At 36.8% G+C, this 21,088-nt stretch overlaps 1 protein-coding gene across 7 annotated transcripts in view; it reads left to right on the top strand.

Annotated features, from left to right (window-relative positions):
• FTO (FTO alpha-ketoglutarate dependent dioxygenase) overlaps positions 1-21,088 on the top strand; it is a 225,163-nt gene that overhangs the window by 43,385 nt on the left and 160,690 nt on the right. For all 7 annotated transcript variants that reach the window (XM_038148559.1, XM_038148557.1, XM_038148553.1 and 4 more), the window contains 4 exons: positions 7,088-7,231; positions 13,198-13,277; positions 13,600-13,743; positions 19,655-19,774. In XM_038148559.1, coding sequence (XP_038004487.1) covers positions 7,088-7,231; positions 13,198-13,277; positions 13,600-13,743; positions 19,655-19,774 — 488 coding nt within the window. The remainder of the gene's footprint in view (positions 1-7,087; positions 7,232-13,197; positions 13,278-13,599; positions 13,744-19,654; positions 19,775-21,088) is intronic.

The following is a 21,088-nucleotide window of genomic DNA, read 5'->3' on the forward strand; positions in this document are numbered from 1 at the left end:
CAAATGTTCTGTTATGTTTCATCATTCACAATGGATATTTCCTTCTTCCAAAAATCCTATGATGTTTGCTTTAGAACAGGGGAAGAATTTGCATTGACTTCAGTAGCTTTCAGCTAAAGACTGGTATAAAAATAATAGTTTATACTACCAGGTGCATTCTCTTATTAGTTTTGTTATTGGTTTTGAAACTCAGTGCCACTTTGTTACTTAATGTACAACTGAAGTAATATTATTTACATTTTTCTGGATATAAAGCATCAACTGGTTTAGCAAATTGAATTGAAGAGATTTCCTGACTGGTAAAAGTGTAATTTTCTTCATGAACTTCTTTCTGTCCTATTTGTCAATGGTGTCAAGTAGATGTGTTGGGGTTTTTTCCATTATTAGTGTAGAGAAATATTTTTTCACTAGGATTTTAAGTTAAAGAAACCTAAACATGAACTTGAAGTAATAATACTGTGGATGAGGATTTATTGTAGTGTGCTTAAAATTTTTTTACTTTAACATAAAGTTTGCTTATGGAGGGGTAAAAAAGTGGGTCTCTTTAAGTTCAGAGAGCTGTAAATTAATAAAAATGAAAGTTGCTATGTTTATTCATAACACATCAGTTGATTCTGTTTCTTTTATTCAGTGAGTTAAATAAGTAAAAATTATGGTGTTTTAAAACCACTGCAAATTCTGTAGAAGATTTGATTGATGTGGATAGATAGAAATATTTTATATATTTAGGCTAAAAGTTATTTTGATATCTATGTACAATAATTTTTTTGCTGAATACAAGGGTTTTTTTCATAAATACACCTACAATTGAAAGTTTGTATTTTTTTGTGAAAAGTTTGGAAATAGGAAAACAAAGAAAACAAAATCTTTCTAGTAAATCAATTGATTGTTCTATCATTAAAAAAAAAATTAAAAATCACTACTTGAAATTTTTCTGGGTTTGCATTGCTCAGGTCGGGTTCTTGAGCTTTAGAGGGAGTTTCAGGTGCCTGCCATGGCAATGGAGTGTTGTGGAGAGGTGTCCTGCAGTCCAGCTCTGTGTGCCAGCAGCAGTTCACTCCCATCTGTGCTCAGGGTGTGGTGTCATTGTATATCCCTAAAGCAATGACCTGCTTATTCATAAATTGGAGGAAATGGATCATGTTTATACTTAGGAGTATGGTTTTGTAGCTGAAGTGTCAATAAATATCTCTTTGTGTTAAAGTTTTTTAACCAGTGCATCCAAGGGGATTTGATTTTAGAGAAGTAGATTGTCTTTTTTCCTCTTCTGATTTTCTGCTTACAGCTTTCCAATGCTGATGGTTATAAGCTCATCAATGTTTATAATATTATTCTTTCCAGTTCTATATAATGTCATTGTTTTGATGGTTTCTGCAAAGACTTTCAATATTTCCCATATTACCAGGTCTCCATAACTGTGAAACATGAGGATCTCAACATCTTTTTGAAGAATATTGTTATATCTTTGTGGAATCATGTCTTGACTTCTGTTCTTATTTTCCATAAATATGTTTAGTTTTTATGCTGACATCTTTTATTAAGACTTACTCCATTCATTCATTTAGTATTGAATTAGCATTGAATTCTCAGTGTAGTGTAAAAAGACTGGCACAGAATCATTACAAAATACATAATAAAAAGAGTAGTTGTGGTCAGAATTTTTTGTTGGAGCCATTTTTCCTTAGAAGATGTAGATGAGCTGGATTGGTAATTTTCTGGGAGAAAACACTGATTCAGTGAGAAATGCAAACACAAATTAAGCATGTTGATTTTTGTTGGAACTGGCTTGATTCTTTTTTCTGCCAGGTCTTGCACGTTTGGTTTTGTCAGCTCTCAATTCCTCAAATCCCCACTGGACACTGAGGGTCTGTGGCAGCCTTGGCATGTGGGAGCTCGGGCTTCCAGAGCTGCATGGCTGGTACTGACCTACCCTGCTGCAAATGCACAGTCCCCTGGTTGTCAGATTTTGAGCAGCAGCAGCAGCCCTTGGAGTCAAGCAGTCTTACTGAGCTCTGGCAGCTCTGTCAGACTCTTTAGAGATGCACAACTCAGGTTATATGGTTTTCACTTTCATTTACATCTTTATATCAGTATTTGTTTTGTACCTACTTAGTGGATTAAATAGCATTAAAACAGATACTACTGTAATTGAAACAACTTGTTTTCTTGTTCATTTGTTCATTGTTTGATGCCATAATGAAAATTTCATGTTTGAAACTTTGATCAGTGTTAATTGGAGTAGAAGCAGTTTTCAATATGCCAGAAAAGAAATTTAGACATCAACATAAAGATATTGGAACAAGCTGATATTCTAATTGGTATCAGTGTTTATTTTCTTGTTTCCAGTGTAAAACTCTTTCAAAGCAACTTCAAATGAAGTACAATTCTAACAACAAAATAAAGTAAACATTTAGCTTGATGCTTTTCTTACATTACATTCGTTAAAGAGTAGGTTGTCAAGTGATGAGAATAAAAATTTGAGGAGTTTCCTTTTAGTGTGTATGCTGCATGAAAGAGGATGAGTGGTAGTCAGGGTTCATATGCAGAACTGATTAGGTTACAGAATGTGTGTTCAATTATACTGCCACTAACAATATTTGGAATTAATTTACATTTCAGAATTTATCAAGGAACAGGAATTTCAAGTTTTGACCAGTTCAGCATTTTTAACAACACATTAGCTTACAAGTATCCTATCACCTGAGAGCATGAAGATAAAAGAATCGGTCAGGATTTTAATGTAGTAAGCTAATAACCCATATGTATTTCCTGCTGCAGTTATAAAAGTGAATTGCAATCCAGTAGAATAAGGGCATTTTCAAAAATTGGATTTTATCCATGAAAAGTTCCTAATGACTAGCTTTCCATCAGGTCGATGTAAGTTTTGTAGGAAGTTTTATTACTTAGCAGAGCACTAGTTGGTTCTAAAAATGTTCTCTGAAGTAGAGACTTGTTTCAGTTACAAATTTACAGGAGATGGAAAAAAATGTAAACTCTTGAAGTGTGTCCATCTTTCTCTTACCTGGATTTCCCACAGAGGAAGAGATTAGCTAAGTAGTTTTCTCTAGATTCTATACCATATCTAGTTTGTTTTCTTGCTGTAAGAGCTACTTGCTCTTGAACTCTACACAACTGGCTCTGTCTGCAGACAAGACAATGTCAAAAGGTTTAACAAACTTACTGTTAGTTGCAGTGGTGACTAATCTTCAAGGACCTTTTGTGCTTGTTTCTTTTGTAAAATGCTGTTTGTATGTTTTTACTCTGTGAAGTTAGAAGCAACATACTGGCACGTAGCCTAATGATGGCTATTTCATTTAGTTGGGAATAAAAATAATTGAGATGCACTACAGATGTATGTTTCCCCACCATATTTTAAAAAAATTCTTAAACTGCAAAAGTTGTTCAGCACTGAAGTCAATCTAACTTTGTAGTTGACAATAACCCTCTTTATGCAGTGCTTAATGGATAAAAATCATGGAGTAGATGTTTTTTGCAGGATTGTAATAATTTCTGATGTCAATAATATAACAGAAATGGTATGTAGAAAATTTTATCTTACTTTTAAAGAAATGGGTAAGTGTATGAAATGGTCACAGGTCTAACTTGTAGACTCTGACCAGTTTGGTTTATGTTCTGAAAGCCACAAACTTTTAGTGACCCATTAAATTTCACAATAATATATTAGAATCTCTCTTGTCTAAAAAGAAATCATTGCTTTAATAAACTGTTGTGGATTGTGGGGTCTATTTTAAACAACTTCTCACTTATCAAATACAGCCTCTCCTTCAGAAATGAAGGGATGACAGAATATTGTTTTTCTTATTTTTGTGATTTTGTTCCTTATTTATGTGAATACAGCATTCCAAACATAATTGATAAGAACATCATTGGCAAAATCTTATGATTTTTTTTGTTTTGTGAATGACAGTGGCAAAAAAAAAAATAAATGTTAATAGAATTTAACTTCCTACACTATGGTTTTTCAGTAATGAGGTGAAAGAAATAACTTTGGGTAGATAATTGTGCTTTCCCATCAGCTGCTGAGAAGCAAAGCATGCTCTGGTTCTTTCACTTAGTATATATGGAACATATATAAATTGCTATTGAAAGACACTGATAATTTATGTATTTTTTTAAGTGGGGAATCTGTGCCCAAATTCTTTTACATTCTGGAAAAAGTGAATCAATCTGTAAAAAAATAATAAAACAATGGACAATTGGATTTAATGTTGATGTAAATGCTTACTGTCCTTGTTCTGAGCAAGGTGTTGGCAGTGATTCTGCTTTCTTAAGAAATGGTATGTAAGGTTACATTTAGGATATAATTTGGCATTACAGTTTACTTAAATAGAGATCATTTAGGTTTCAGAGCATCAAAAAGTTTAAAACTCTGGAAGATTTTGGAGCCAAATAGCAAAGAAACCTTTCAAAGCTACTTTTACTTTCTGTGCTCTGGAACAATAATCAAAGTAGTTCCAGGAAAACAAGTTTCATATTGTTCTGAACCTAACCCTGACCCAAACCTGATAAGATCAGATCTCAGTGCTGGAACATCTCTGAAATTTGAGCTGTCTCATTAAAAGCATAATGCTGTGGCCAATTTTCTGCAGCTACATTTTCTCTTTCATGGTTCTACCATAATTACAGGTTTGATGAGGTATTGTTATGTTGTGGTAAGATTTTACTTCGTTGCAGCATTTTATTTGGGATTCCAGCACAAAGGTTTCTTGCAGGCCCAAGTCTGTAAATCTCTGCTGACCAGAATTCAAATCTGCACATAGTTTTGTTATACTTCCAATAAATACTTGTATACTTGACCATTTCTGTATGGCTTACTACAAAATAGATTTGTGTTCTGAAGGTGATGGGTATGTGATCCATGATTTATTCACATGATTTATTCTCAAATACTTATGATTTAGATGCATCCAAATGTTTTCACTTAAATGGCAACTGTAGTTATATCAATAAATACACAGCATCCAATCATTCTTGGGGTGTCATAGAGAATTTAATAAAAACTTCTTTTTATGTAAAAGTTTGTCAGTGCTGCTTGGGGATATGCCACAAATGTTAAGGTGTCTCTTTTTCCCTTGCTCTCACTTTCAGGGTAGCTTGCATTTAAAAGCAAGTAGCAGCTTGCTTCCATTTGTTACCAAAATAACATGGTAGGAGCAATCAGTTTCAATTGCTGCTGATAATTATAAGGTGCAATAATTGAGAATATAGAGAAAAGGAGACTGTGAGCTGTATTTGAACTCCGTACTTAAGCAATAAAAAATTTATCAAACTGCAAAAAATAAGTCATTTTAACGAGCGCATTCCAAAGGTGCTGGATTTATGAGGAGACCCCAGGAAACTTTGATTGAAATTGCTGTCTCTGATTGTAGTTCTATATTTTATTGGTGCCATATTGTGAACAGTGCTGCTGCCAAAGTGAATGGGAAGGCAGCATAACAGAGAGAGTTAACCCAGAAAGGTTACTTCTTTTTATAATATCCATGATGTATTGCATTAAAAATGCCTTGAAAGCCATCCTATTTGCAGCTTTCAGAAAACATTTTTCTTGAATTAAGTTACGATTTATCTGAGCAGGGTAGAAAATATGAAAGCCCCTTGAAGAGTTTAGTATTGATTTTTCTGAGTATTTTTCTGAGCTGTTGTTTTCTCATTTGTGTGCTCCTTGATGGAAGGGCCTAGAGCTGCTCCCGAGCCAGAGCTTCAGCAGAGCACTGCAGCAGTGAAGGGAGGCAACCTGGGGACTGGAAGAATTTTCACTTAAGAACATTTAGGTTGGCTCTTAAATAGGCTTTGTCTCTCTGCTTCCTGAATTTAGACAATATTTCATTAACATAATAGTTAATAAATTGTCTTAATTTTCTAAAGGCGGCCCCCAGCTAAACAACCTGCAGTGACCATGTGAGATGAATGACACGAATATTTTAAAAGTGTGAGTTTGTGGTCACACTTTGTGCGTGCATCTTAAAAGAAGAGCTATACATCTTTATATTTTTCTTCTAGAATTGACTTAAGACAAATGTTTTGAAAAGGTATTACATAAAAGCACATTTCAAGTGGACAGTGAAATGGACACTAAGTTAGTTACTAAGTTCTAAGCAAGAGTTGGGCATGGTGCATCGTTAATTTCTAATTGTTCCCTGCTGTTATGTGCCAGCTACTTATTAAAACTTCATTCCTCCTCTGTCAAAATGCACTGTTACTTTAGCTGTAAAACTGTTACACCATAGCTCCCAAATACCTTGTTATAAATGCTGACTGTATCTTTCAATTTATACTGCAGTGAAGTAAGCTTATGAAAATAGTTCTGAGGGATTAAGCTCTAAATACTGTTTCTATGCAGTGGATTATTCTTTCCCCAAGCTCAACACGTTCATGTTGCATAATGATAAGAAAAGTGTTGTGACAAATGCATTGAAGCTTCATTGGCTCTTGCACATGTTATCTAGCATGTTTGACTAGTAATTTTGAGAAAAGAATGACAGAGATGATTCCAAGATTTGCTTTGTTGGTCTAGACTGTGTTTTGTAACCATTATTTCACCTTTGCCTCAGTTTATGATTTGGTGAAATTGCAAGTACATAAACAAATAAATTTTTCCTAAAATGCTTTGGCAGTTTATAACTTGAAATTCTTTCAGAAGTTATCTATTGTTATATCAATGTTGCTGCATTTTTTGATTTTTTTCTTCCATGCTTGTAGTTTTAGTAATGAAAAAAACATTAGTGATGCTTAACTAAAACTCCCCTTACATGTGCTTAAGGATTTCAGAAAACCTTAAGTCCGTTACAAGCCTTGACTTGATTAGCCTTCACTTGGTAGTTAACTTAAAGTTTTCATCTTGGTAAAGTTGGTTGCAAAAAATTTCTTCATCTCATGTGGCTTTTTTTTTTCTTTTACCTTGCATACTTTTGAATTTGGAGATGATGATTATAGCAAATGGAGACTACAGAATCTTTAAGCCTATTAAGACTGTACCAATATGAGATATCTTTAAGTCTAAACCAGATTTTTTATTTATGATTCTTACCTGTTCCCTCATTTTTGTGGTCTTTTTCTCTTTCTCAAGATTCAGCTGTACAAGAAAGCAATGCACAGGAACTGAAGGGAAGAGACCCAGCTGTTTGGCATGTAGGCTTGAAGGTGGCGTGGGACATTGAGACACCTGGCTTGGCAGTGCCACTTCACCAAGGAGACATCTACTTGATGCTTGGTAATTTTCAAGGACTAAGAAGTTGAACTTTCTGTTGAAAACAGAGAAAATTACACTTATGTTAAAATAAGTTACCATACCTTTCTTACAGTTAGAACTTTTCTAATTTAGAAAAACATGAAATCTGGCTGGAGCATTTGGTAAATTCTTCCTACTGTGCCTACTTCCAAAGTATTAAGGGGAACTTTTTTTTTCTTAATGTTCCTTTCACTTTACAGCTAAGAAAGAAATTGTCTTTTTTCACCTTTTTTGTCTGTTGGGCAGTCTGAATTACATCTGTCCCATCCTTGTATTTCTAGATTCTTTTTGTATTCTTAATGCAGTTTTTCTGAGCATCTCTTACGTTCAGCAAATAAATTTCTGTTCTTCAGCTTGGCTTATCAAGTGACACCTGTATTATGTAAGATGTGAATGAATGTCTTTTTCTGGTACCACAGTCCTTGAGGTTTCAATCATGATGCCAATCTGTGAATATTTTATTAGTCACCAGTTTTACACATGACACTTCTCTCCTTCTGCTACTATGTCTACATTCAAGCATGCTGTTTTCTAGTAGTGGGATTATACTAAGATCATAATGAACACAGCTGTCTTACTCCAAGAATGAGTCTCAATGTCTCAAGCGTAGAGGATTAAGAAAAGAAAATTAAATTGAGTTAATTTGCTTGAGCAGCTGAGCTCATGTGCTAAGGTTTATCCATTGAAAGAAACGAAGCGAGAACTGTTGCTAAGGTTTGTTGACACAAAATCTGTTGCTTTCTCTTTTGGCTTCTGTTTCTCTTGGTTATCATTTTTGTTAAAATAAATTTAGTTATAAATCACACAGAAACAATAACAAGGTTTCTGACAACATCATGTTGGCCTGTTTAGTGTCTTGGCTTGACAGACATCATCTTTGAAGACCGAGAGCACTTGCAGAGCTCCCTGCTTCTGTGATTGTGACTTGGAAGGCATATTCTGTGCAATGTCCCTTGTGACACTCCCAACTTTATGGGCAGAACAGTCTTTTGAACTTTACCTTTCACAGTGTATTTACTAAAAACAATACTTTTATAAGCCATCATAAAACGCATGTACCATTCCTTGTTCTTAGTTGTCTCATCAAATCCTTCTGCACTGTCATCAGGGAAGTGTCGTGTAGAAGTACTGGAATAACTGTGCTCTGGAGAATATTCACACATGGAAAAATCAGGTGTTAAGATGTGAGATCCTTTGGCACAGTGTTTTGGAGGTGCCTCCCTTTTTTTGTAAGGATAGGAAAGAGAGACAGTGAAAATGAAGTTTTAGTGGCAGCTAAACATTCCTAGAAAGGTTATTATAATCTATTTTTGTGCAATAGCAGTTAGGGCATCAAGTAAACTTCTTATCTAATCCTTCCTGACTGGAAACTTTGAGCATATAGAGCAGTGCTGGCCAAGAGATTCAGAAGGTATTTAATAAAAGAAGGGGACTAACTTTAGTATTTTTATTGCAAAATACTGTAGATTGTAGCTGATTGAGTTACCAGATCGTAAGGGTGTTTTTTATTCCCTAGTGGAATTTATATAGTGACTAAAGTATTTTCAGAGATTCTATATGAAGGGTAGATCAGAAAGTTAGTTTATTTAATGAGTAACATCATGAGTATGTTTAGATGGAAACAAAGGATATATTAAACATTCTTTTGAAGATGATGTGTAAATCACTTTCTTATTAGTACTTTTGAAGAGCTACAGATTTGAGCTCTGTAGGCCAGGTGTTTTTTTAATCTCTTCTGCATTTCCATAGTCTTTGTGTTTCGTTTCAATTACTTAGGAAAAAAGAATTACTCTTCTAAATAGTCTTAGAGGGTATTCTCAAAATGGCCCTTTTATTAGGTTTCATTGTGTAGCAGAACTGCCTTTATCATTTTGACTTGGAGTGAAAGACAGTATAAGGAAACATATATAGTTTCAGTGTATTTTTTACTGTTCAGATTTTTTGCACTTACTTTTAAGAGGGGGAATCTTGAGGATGCCATCTAAAAGACAAAATACAAAAACTCTGTAAAAAAAGAAACTTGGCACTAATAAAAAAAAGAAGATTCATTTGTCTTCTGCTTTTGTACATGCGGTATTCCAGAACTTCATTTCAGTAAGCAGAGTCCTCTTACTGGCATTTTGTTAAAAGCAGTGGCAGAATGCAAGACACCTAGAAAATAGAACATGGAAGAGTCCTGCAGCTGGTGATGGTTCATGTATTCATGTACAGGCACTGACTGATAGGACTGGGAGGGTTGGCTGTGCCCACCGACTCACCCACCCTAGCACAGAACTCAGCCACTCTGTAGGTCTGTCCTTCCAGTTGTTGCAGTGGTATAGTGTTACTGCTTTATATGAATGTTGAAAATGCTGAAACATCACATTCAACATGTTGCTTATAATTTAAATGTCAGGTCCTATCAATTTCTGTACCTGTAATACCACTAGTATTTCCTGTGGTACACACAAATCTATATAAGAAAGTGTGGTAACTGGGTGTTCCTTACAGCAACGTGCAATTACAGTAACTTGTAAATCAAGATCAATGGGTATAGCAGAGTAACAAAAACCCCCCAGTTTTTTCCTTTTTAGCATTTCTAATAGACATTTAATAATGTTCCTGTTCCTCCCTTCATTGGCTTTATAAATGTTTCTTGTTATTCTGGGGAGAAATTAAGTAAAATGTCTTATAATTTAAATTTACATCTTCCTTCTCAGCAGCCCTCCTCAGATGAAATCATGAGCCGTAATTTAATGTATGTTAATACTAAACATAAGGTGATCACATCCATTCTTCCTTTAAGCTATCACAATAATAGAAATGTATTTTATTAAGCAAAACCAACAAAAACTCAGAATTACTTTCAGTAAGACATATTTTAAAAAATAATTTTTTAGGCTTTTCTTAATATGAAGAAAAAAGTCTGGTGAGTGGCTGCAAGTCTGCTGCCCCAAAATTCAAATCTAAACATTATATCACTCATGAAACGGAAACACTTTAGCTCAATTTAGAATAATATATTGGTCTGCAGAGGAAGTGCACACTGAACCCTGCTGTCTCAAGTACACAGTCAAGGGGTGTCTAATATGAAACGTGTTGGGTGCATGCAATAAATCCAAAACGCGTGGAGGTGAGCAGAGGGCCCCATCTGCTCTGTCCTAGAGCATGCTTAACTAGGCTTGTCATGGTCCTACTATTAAATTGGAATTTTTTCCCTAATCTTTGAGTTAGACATGACCAGATTTGCAAGCAGATTTACAATTTTCACTAATTTTCCTACCATGACTTCAAAACATACTTAACAAAAATACATTCTGGACTCTTTCAAAGGCAGATTTACTTTTCTGCAGCTGTTTCCCATAGATCAAGCTCTTAGCTTGAAGGTTAGGGTTTTAAAACAGCATGAAGATGAACTTTGAATCTTATACCACTCCCCACCCCCAGCAAATTATAGTTTGAGAAGCATCAAAAAATTATTTTCATAACCAACCAGAAGTAGGTTGCACACATTGCAGAGGGTGGCTTGTGGTTAAAGATAAGTATTAAATGGAAACACTTCCACATGTATAAAGTGACTCATTAAACTATTTCTAGATATTTAATCTGCTTCTATTTTCACAAACTAACTTGAACCCTCTTTGCTCTCTAGCATCTTGAATGTGTTGGAGCTTTTCACCCCCTCCTTTTTTTTTGAGTCCACATTTAATCCAAATGGCGTATGCCCTACTATTAAGACTTAGAACTCCAGAAATGTATTTGTCATTACCAAACTTTGATTGTGAAGTTTGCAAACTCTGACATATTTCTTTAAAATTCATTGTTTTTCTAGTTTTTGGACTTTTAATTTGTTAGATTTTTTTCTTGTTAATGGTAGTTAAGAAAATTGTTAAAAGTCCATTCCATTTCACTTTTGCTTGTAGATATTTGTGGTGGTTAGAATAGCAAAGATTTTGTCAGTGCTTTAAACACCACTGTACCTTTTATTTGCCTCTTGAAATAGATAAGAGACGACTGTCTAAAAAGTTCATGAGGAGCACTTTAGAGAAGATAGAAAAGACTATATAAATCCCTGGTAGTTGGTAATTCTGGGAGCCGTTTTTCGTTGTGGTTTGTGTTTTCCTGGGAAATACTTTATGTCCAAGTAATAAGTTTAGGGCCTTTAGCCTCCACTTCTTTAAGGATTGGCAAGGAATTTCTTATCCTTCTACCTTTTATTTGTTATGTTGCAATAGTCTGCAGTGACATGGGTGTCACATTGTTCCTCTTGAAGTGCTTTGGCTCCTCAGCTCCCTGATAGCTCAGTAGTAGAATGAGAATTAAGTGTCTGTGTGTTATTTCAGTGTTTGTACACAGACATATCCATTAGTCTGTTCTTTTGACAAAAGGCTGTGTAAGCACAGGGCTTTCAGTGCTGCTGGTGGAGCCCAGGTAATTCAGCTGTCAGAAGAAAGCCCAGAGGGGACAGAGCAGGGCAGGGACTGAGAACAGGATCAGAGTGGGGAGGGAGGAACTGGCAGTAGTTTAAGGAGAGGAGAGGACTGTAAGGAGGTTCTCTGCTGAAGGGATGTATTTTGAGAAAACAAGAGGCAGAAAACCCCAGATGTCAGTATGGTGCTGGGAGAGACAGATGTACCATGTGAACTTGCCTCCACAATTAAAAATTGAATATGCAACATCCAGAGTCCAAAATGTATCTGCTGTCTGTAACAGGAAAATCACTGAGAAGTTCTATTGATGGGGGGGTCCTATGCAGAGAATGATAGCCTGCACTCTGTACTGAAGAGTCTCTGTTTTGCTTTTGCAGACCTCATGGGTCAGTGCTTAGTCATGTAGAACTGAGGCTGACTCCTTAAGAGTTGTTTTTTACTGAACCCCACAAGAGCACTGTGGTACTTCCAACACTGGTGACCAAGGAATGAAGCAGCTTTGGTTTGGCTCTAAAACCAAAATAGCAATCTGGGTGTAGTGTTCTGTATCTGAATAAAAGCTTTTAATGCCAGATGGACAATGGCCAATTTAACAAAGAGTGATTTTTCTTTTCAGTTAATATATATTTAGGAGAAAAAGAAAACAAATCTCTGCCACATTCTTTTATGACCTAAAATGTATTTTTAATATGCTTTGAAACATGAAATCAATGAAGCTTCAACAATTTTCGTACAATTAGAGTTTTAGATTTTTTGTAAACTCTTAAATTAAAATTACAGGCTTCTTTCAGAGATTCATAAAGGACTAGAGACAGTTGGAAGCAATTCCAAGGTGCAGCCCTACAATGAAAGTTATGCCAAGGGCTTGAATAAAGATGCAAATCAAAATGTAATAAGTCTAATTCTATGTTTGCTACATACAGCCACAAAGAATGGGCACTGAAAGGGGTAGTGGAAGTGTTTAGGTTTGTTTTCTGACACAATTCTTCTTGAAAGTGATTGTGGTATTTAAATATTATGATGTCCAGAGATGATGTTCTGTGGCTCTTGGAAGACTGGGTTCTTTGCAATTTGTCCTCATAGGTGTCTATAGGAAATAGATTTTTTGTAAGTTCTTTCTTTTTTCTTTTTCTTTTTTTTTTTTTTTTGGTAGTGTTTTGTTTTCAAGAACTTCGAGCATTTTTTAGTCATTTTGGGAAAAGAAATTATAACTTCTGAGTAGTCTCTTTAGTCTCCTCAGCAGTCTAGACTTAGTAGTCTCCTCAGATTTGGAGAAATTAATTTGTTTAGTTGAACTTTCCCTCTGAGAAGTGGGAAAACGATAACTTCTAAACTGCATAGGAGAAAGCTAGTGTAAGTAGAAATATTTCTGACTCTAAAATTGTAAATATTTACTGTGCTCTGCAAAACATTGGAGCTATGTGACTGAATTCTCTAAGCATTAAAGCAAGAAAAGTGTACCTAATTAATAATCAACTATATTAACTTTTCTTAAGTATAATTTTTCCCTGTACTTAAGGTTTTCTAATCTGTCCCTAGATGACCTCAATATGACCCATCAGCACTGTGTTCTGGCTGGTTTATCACCTCGGTTCAGCTCCACTCACAGGGTGGCAGATGTAAGTACCAAAAACATTTCACTGCTTGGTCCCTTGTAAAGCCAATATCCTGGTGCCATGGATGCAGCACCGTGGTGTCTTATCAGAACTGTGCTCCATGTTATGCTTATGACTCAAACTCTTTTCATTAACTGCTGTTGTTTATTTTTGATTGAGGTACAATTGGTTCTGTATTGGTAGTTGGCCTTAACTCCCAGCTAGGTTTATCAGGTGTGAATTGTGAATGTGCTGCACCACACCTCATGGATTTCTGATGAAATCTAGTTGAGAAATACAAATTTTCTGAAGTGACTGTGTATAAGTTTTTATTGTATCTTTATAGTCTTCAAGAGGAACATTGGAATACATACTTGGGCAGTGTGAACTGGCACTCCAGAATTTACAGACTGATTCTGATTCAATGGCTTTGTCTTTGAAATCACTGGAAGCTGCAGTGGTGAAGCAAGTAGAAGAAATACATAATGAGGTGAGATGATCTACACTGAAAATAACTTCAGCCAGGTCTGAGCAATGCAGTCTCCTCATGGAGTTAATGGCAATTAAGTGTGTTCAGCTGCTTACAAGGCATTGCTTTGTATGAGTTTGCAATGTGGCTTTTATGACTTTTTTACTTGGATAAAGTAGTTGGGATTATCGTGGAAGATTTCATTTTTCCTTCTTAAGATCCCTCTGCTGGTAAAGTGAGAGAAGTTTCACAAAATACTGCGCCAGATCTGACAGTGTGGTGGTCAAACAGACTACTCTAGCACTTCTCTAACAGAAAGGAAGAGAGAGAAGGGGTTAGAGGGAAAGGAGCAGGTAGATTTTTTCAGTTATTCCTCCCTGGTTTTTGTTGAACCAGATTTTTGCATAATGCCATGGGTGGCATGATTGTGAGTGTGGGCTCTAAAGTATGTTCTGAAGAAAATACAGTGGAAATAATTGTGAGGAACATATTTAGCAGGTCATTTAGTGCTACAAAAGATGCAAGTGTATTGATGCACTTGGACAGGATTCCACTGAAGCTGGAAGTGCTTTCTTGCTTGGAGCTGTGCTGAATTTCTACTAAGATAAATTAGAAGCTGTACAAAGGTCATTTGCACTCAAAGTAGAATTCGTGTAAATGTTTAAATTTCTGTCTGCTGAGGAATACAATATTGTGTAGTGCTACTAAAACTTTGTAGAAAACATTTTTATCTGTATCGTGTTTACAGTTGGTAAAATGGAGCATAGTGTTGGCAAAAGATTCACGCCCTTGACTTTTACCAAACCAGCTCCTAGGGCAATTGAAAGAAGTCTGATGCATGCAGGGGTTTACAAAACATTAATCAGGCTCAGTCCATAAAACTACACGCATATGTGGTTTGCACAGCAAGGGCCACAGGCACAGCTGGTACAAATTTGCACGGGTCCTTTAACATCAAAGCCATGTGCTGTTTACATCAGGTGAGAGAGTAGCCCCTGGTGTTTGCAGTCACCTGAATAATTTTGCAATGTGACATACAGGGATGTTTCCTGTTACACATATGGGATATACTGTAACAGCAATCCTTGTTTAACTTGTACTTATAGTGCACTTAGTGGACACACTGGATCTATATTTAATTGGAAAAGAGACTACCCATCCACCAAATTTACTGTTTTCTTTTTTTTTTTTCCTTAATTTTTTATCTCAAGGTCAAATCTTCACTTGCTCTTAGAGTGCTACTTAAATTTCATTTACTGCTGCACAAGTAGACAAAATTTCTGGGGGCTTATCTCTGTGGTAAAAGCCTATTTTTTTTTCAAACATCGCTAATCTGAAAATATAAAGACCTGTGAAGCTAATGCAACTCTTCTCACATATAAAAGCTTCCTACCTTCTTGTATGATAAATCTTTGTCTTTTCAGGCACTAATACAGGTTTTAGGTTGAAACTTTATGAGGCAGATGGAAGAACAAGAGACTGTTTTATTTCTTAAAAGAATCAAACTGCTTACTGATGAAAATGAGCCTTTCATTTAACTCTCTTAGTTTTTTAGCAATTTTTAATGCAAAATCAAAATAGCACTAAAATCCCGATCTCCATAGGATTAGAGGAGAACTGCCAGTTCACCCAGTTTCCCAATTTTGCCTAAGTATTTCTGATATACAGCTTTCTTTGCTATTCATAAAGCTCCTTGCAATTTTTTTTCTTCCTCTGAACCAGAGATCATGAGCTTGAAATGAGATAGCGTCTAGAGGAGATGATATTGTTGTATTTTATTTTTAAATATTGTCATAACTGAAGTTCTTCAGTTTTAACTCATAACTAGGTGCAGCCATTCTTCTTGGTTCTTTATCTTCCTGAAATGCTGTGGGTTCATTCTTTTTACCCCTTTGCTGCCACCTCCAAAGCAATCATCAGAGAACATTAGCCAGAACAGAACCATCACGGTACCAAGGTAAAATCTACTAGTTTAGCAGATTCACAGTCTGGGCTGAAATTAACTGCTCTGCCAAATGAGGCCTGGATGAATTATCTGTGTCTGCTCGAGGGAAAAAGCCGAAGAGCGGGTCTGAAAGAATGAGGAATGGTTCTGTGCCTTCACTTTTGTACTCCTGGGCAGGAAAATTGACTTGCTGTGCTGATAAAGTGTGTTTGAACTGAGGATCTGAAGCATAGGTGGAGACTTCATTTTTTCCATTTTTTTGGTGGGCAGAGAAACCTCTGAAAGAGTATCTGGGGGGTGTCCTTACTTGATGTTAGATTTCTCAGAGTTCATTTTTCAAGGCCCTGTCTTGGATGTCTTGACAGAAGTATTCCTGTTGAAAAAGTGAGATGCTAACCTGAGGAGGATTTTAGCATCTCTAGTGGGCAGCCAAGTGGAAGTTTAATATTTCTTTAAACCTAGCTTTGTTGTCATGGTCTCCCTCACTAAAACATGCCTTCAAAGGAATATCTGAGTAATTGCAAGGTATTTGCTGTGTGTTAGATGTGTGAGTCACTTCACTCCCAGTGTGTACTTTGTAGTTGTAAGGAAAGATAATCTTAATTAAGGGTGCTCACGTGCAGTTTGTCTGTGCAGCTCATGGCCTTGCAGTCTGCACAAACACTTCAGTGCCAGGGTGTAGGAGGGTGAACAGATGCAGTTACCTGGCAGCCGTGGGGTACAACAGCCTGACAGCTCACACACGGTCACATCCAGGTTGTTGTTTGGTCAGGAAAAATTTATCCCAAAAGAAATGGTCTTGGACAGTTCTCTGAATGGGAACCTTTTGCTCATCCTGCTGCTTTCCTCCTGCTTGGCTTTCCTAAACATATACAGCTGGTGAGCTGTATCCCAAACAGAGCTACAGGGCACCTGGGGAAAACCACTGGAAACTGAATTCTTTTTAAAGGAACTAAATACTGCCGAGGAGATCATGTAAATGCTCATACATGTAAGAATAAATCTGCAGAAAAGATCTTCACTGGCCTGTTCTTCACATTTCAAAGAAAATTTTCTTGCTCTGACTAATGCAAAATCTGCTCATAGTTCATGTTGGTGTGAGATACTTTCAAGGCTTCTGTATTTGCCAGCACCAAACTAATATTCGGATGTCCTCAGTGTAGTAAAACACCAGAGGTAGTCTTCTTTGTGTCATGGGATTGTGTTGAAAATATGGCAGGTTTCAAACTAAGATCTTAATTTTGAAAGGTAGGGGTTTGTTCACATCAGGGTGTTTGCTCAGCAGTGACAATCAGATCCTGGTTAGCATGATTAAAACTAGAGGCTGAATCGGTTGCCCTGTTGCTTGTGAGGTACAGTCACTTTTGCCTACAGCAAATCTGTTTTTATGGCAGCAGGAGATAAAGTGAGCTTGGAGAATGCATGGGGAGGGAGAGACCTGGGCTAGCTGAGTTGAAGGGACGTGGTGTTGGACACTGAGGTCATGGGTGAGAAGGGGAGAGGAGCAGGCTGCCAAAGGAAGGTTGGTTTGTTTTAGCACATTACAGTGAGCATGGTTGGTGGCTGACTAGTATGGCAGAGAGAAAATATAGATCACCTACATGTGTGGCATTGAATAACCAGTACTTTTAAAAAATTGACTGAGGAGCATTACCTCACAAAATGTCAAATGCTTCTGTTGGCCTTTTACTTTTTATTGCCAGTATTGGCAATAACCTAAGATTTAATCATTGCTTAAAGGACAACTGGAAAATATGTTGAGATTAGACACATGAGGCCTGATTCTGAGCTGACTTGCACAGATGTAAGTTACAGAACTCAAAATCAATTAGAAGATGAAAATTATTCTTTAGACACTCAGCCTGCATATTTTTATATGTAAATATATTTAAGCTGTGTCCTCTTCAGTCATGTAAAATACTTTCTAATGGCAGCTGAAGTTAGTTCTCATGTATGGGAGTCTCCAATTTTAAAATCCCTATCAAGAGCTGTTAACCTGAGAGTTTTGTCACAGAAGATGAATGTTTTCTAACTTCCATTCCAGTAGGGCTAGAAATGAGCTTTTTGTCTCTCCAGTATTTAGTGTTGAGGGGTTTTTACTGGTACAGTCCTCCTGTGCATGGAAGGAGACAAGCCAAGAGCAGTGAGTTCCTGCCACAAAGTTATTACAGAAGAGAAATCATGTCACCATTGTCTCATCAAGACAGTTTTCTTTCTCAGATTCAACAGATATCTGTGCAGAGATCATGGTTCAGAGCAGACACTTGTCAAGCAGTTTAGTGGCCAGCTTGGAGGGTGAAACATTTTCTCCCCAACCCCAATTTATTAACCCAGGTTAGAGCTACACAGAGGTGCTGTGAGATGAATGCAGAGCAGAGTTTGATAGCTGTGTGAGATGGCAGTCCACATCATTAAACAGCCTCTTGTTGCAATTAGGTACACACTGACCTCTGATGAGACCAGCTAATCCTGCAGAAAATGAACTAGCTTGTTGCTCTACTTGATGTCTTAGACCTAAAAAATGACTCTTTTGTGTCAAATTATATATATTTTCTACGGGATCAAGATACATTTAAATTTTGGCCAATATACCAGACTGCAATTGGACTGAAATTACATAGATTATTGCAACAAATCAATATGACAAGGTAAAAATCAGATTGACTGAAAGAGATCTATGATGAGTCATATTTAAACATTGATTTTATAAAAAATATTTTTTTCATTGATGGCCTCATGATTAATTTCATGGAACCTCTTTGCCAGACAGCACGTGGTAGAGGCCAAAAACTCAAAAATAAGTGAAGAGAGAAAAAAAACAGTTCTCAAAATTCCAGTTGAAAAATGGTATGCTCAGCTTTCCCAAAACTGCATATACTGGTTTTGTTCTTTTTTCTTTTTTTTTTTTTTCTGCCAGATCATAACTAGGTCCTTCATATCTTGTTAATATTACAGAGGAAGCAAAGTTTCCTTCAGCTTGCTTTTCTTTTTTTTTTTTTTTTTTAAGAAGGATGTCATCAAACTTCTAAAAAGTGCTAAAAAGTCACTGGCTAGCAGTCAGGATTTTTTAAAGACGTTTTAAGATCTGTGTCTGCCAACTTAGCATGGTATATTTTACTAACAAGTTTGCTTTAATATTCTTTTCATACACTGAAAATTTAAGTCTTTTTAATTGTAATCTTTACTGTATGGACCAAACCTTCAGTTAATGTTAACTGGACCACTTTCAGATTTCTGTAGCTGTTGAGTTTTCTCTTGCAGGAAAGGGAGTGTTAGGTGACAGCTTTGGGCAGTTTTCTTTATTCTTTTGCCTTGGTAGGTTGTCTTTGTCTGCATCTTCAGAGCTGAGCAGGGATAAACAAATCTTCTTTGTGGTACAAATAATGATTAAAGCAGCTTTGAACTCAGTGTGAAACATAGCTACCACAACAAAGATAAATATGGAAATCTAAAGACCAGAACTATGGATCACTCTTAAAGGAAAGCAGCATCTTTGCTACCTGGGCTGTCTGGTGAAGGATGAGAGGCTGTGATTCCTTGTGTGCCACCCTCTTATTCCATAGCAACTGGGCTGCATTCTAGCAATGTTATTACTGCAAGTGTTTTTCCATCTTCTGTGACTGAAACAATTTGAAACCCACAGTGTTAATCACAAAAAGCCAGAGTTGGTGCATATTTGGCTGGAATTTCTAATGTTTGTTTTACATGTACGCCATGCAAGAAACTGTAAAAAAAAAAAAGAGCTGAGTTTTGCACCTCTCTGGGTTTGAAGAGAGTAGCTCAGGTCTCAAATGGATGTGGACTAGAAGTAAACAGCTGGGTGTATTTAGAGATGAGCAGTAAGCATGTGTTTAGAAATGACCTACTTTGGTAACTGTCTCCTTTCCTATGGGACTGCTCAGGTAATAGCTGGATTCTTGCATTGCCCCATTCCTGCCCCAGATAAGACTGTGGGTGTTTATGGTGACATATGTTTTTATCTTGCAGGTTGAATTTGAGTGGCTTAGGCAGTTTTGGTTCCAAGGCAAGAGGTATTTGAAGTTCACTGATTGGTGGCTTAAGCCTATGGCTAAATTGGAAGAATTTTGGAGAAAACTGGAGATTATGGTAAGCACTAGTTTTAAAGTCTAAAGTCTCTAGGGCCTAATTCTGAGAGCACTCACAATTATGTTTTTAATTGTACTGTAGTAATGGGTTCTAGACTTTATTCAGAACATATGAGAAGCAGAATCAATGTCAGCCTTTCACTGTCTCCTCTTACTTTTATCCCCCAGTAGCCAGAAAAAATGTGTGCAAAATCAGATCCAAACCCCCAGGATTTTAGTTAGTTCTTGACTTTGCTTGTTTTTAAAGTTTGAAAGCCTCATAAAAGCTTCATATGAGCCTTTTAGAGCCTCACAAGATGACAGCATTATATTACACCACACAAATACTCTGCATTGTCAACTTTTTTGTACAACACCCTGACAGAAACCTCTGCTAGTGACAACAGTGGTGCATGTGTCTGAGGAAAGCTGAGAACAAAACTGGTCATCTGGAAGCACAACTGTCTGTAGTCCACATGCACTCTTAGACCAAAGCCAGAACCTGCAAGAGGGGATTATTTAAAGAATAAATGTAATAATGATTTCTGGGTACTTCAAAGTACATTGTGCATTCCTTGAAAAGGGATTCAGTGCCAAGCACTGTTCTCCTGTTGCTGCTGCTGTCCACGTAGAGCCTCAGATGAGAGCCTGTGCTGTCAGACTTTCAGAGCAGCTGCCAGTGTGCCTGTTTCTGGGTTTGCACCCAGAATGGGCTGTGCTGGCAATCCCAGTGTCCTCCTCTTCACCCATCTGCATCAGAAGCTGCTTCTTGGTCATTTCAGCTGGCCACAGCATAAACTAGCCTCAGTTTGCCTGTACTGGCTTGGAAGAATTTGTGCTGTAGCTGAGGATGCTGAGTACCATTTGTGTCAGGGCTGTGTTTGAGGTGCAACAAGAGCCTTGGGTCTCTAGGAACAAGGTGTTCCCGAGTGTGACAGGAAATGCTGTGGCTCAGCTGCTCACACACAGTCTGAGCTGCCCCAGCAGTGGCTGGTTCACACTTGGAAAACACACCCAGGAAAGTGCACATTTCAGTTGTGGAATCAGTTGCCACAAGAAATCACTGAACATTAACTTGCTTATGTGTTTGGGTTTTTTCCCCCCTTTTTTTGGTGTTCTTATGTGCTCACATTCCTGAACGACCCTTATAATTTAAAAAAAAATCTTTTGGTTTGTTTTTCTTTCAAATGACAACTTACTCTCTTGTAACACAGGCTTAGATGAGGTAGAGACAAGAAAGTTTGATATTTTATATCCATTGTGTGTTGAAAACATGGAAAAACAGCAAACTCTGGAGCTCTCAAGGGTTAGGTTTTCTGCAATTGGTGTGACATTG

Source organism: Motacilla alba, chromosome 11 (assembly GCF_015832195.1).
Source record: "Motacilla alba alba isolate MOTALB_02 chromosome 11, Motacilla_alba_V1.0_pri, whole genome shotgun sequence".
Classification (NCBI taxonomy): Eukaryota; Metazoa; Chordata; class Aves; order Passeriformes; family Motacillidae; genus Motacilla; species Motacilla alba.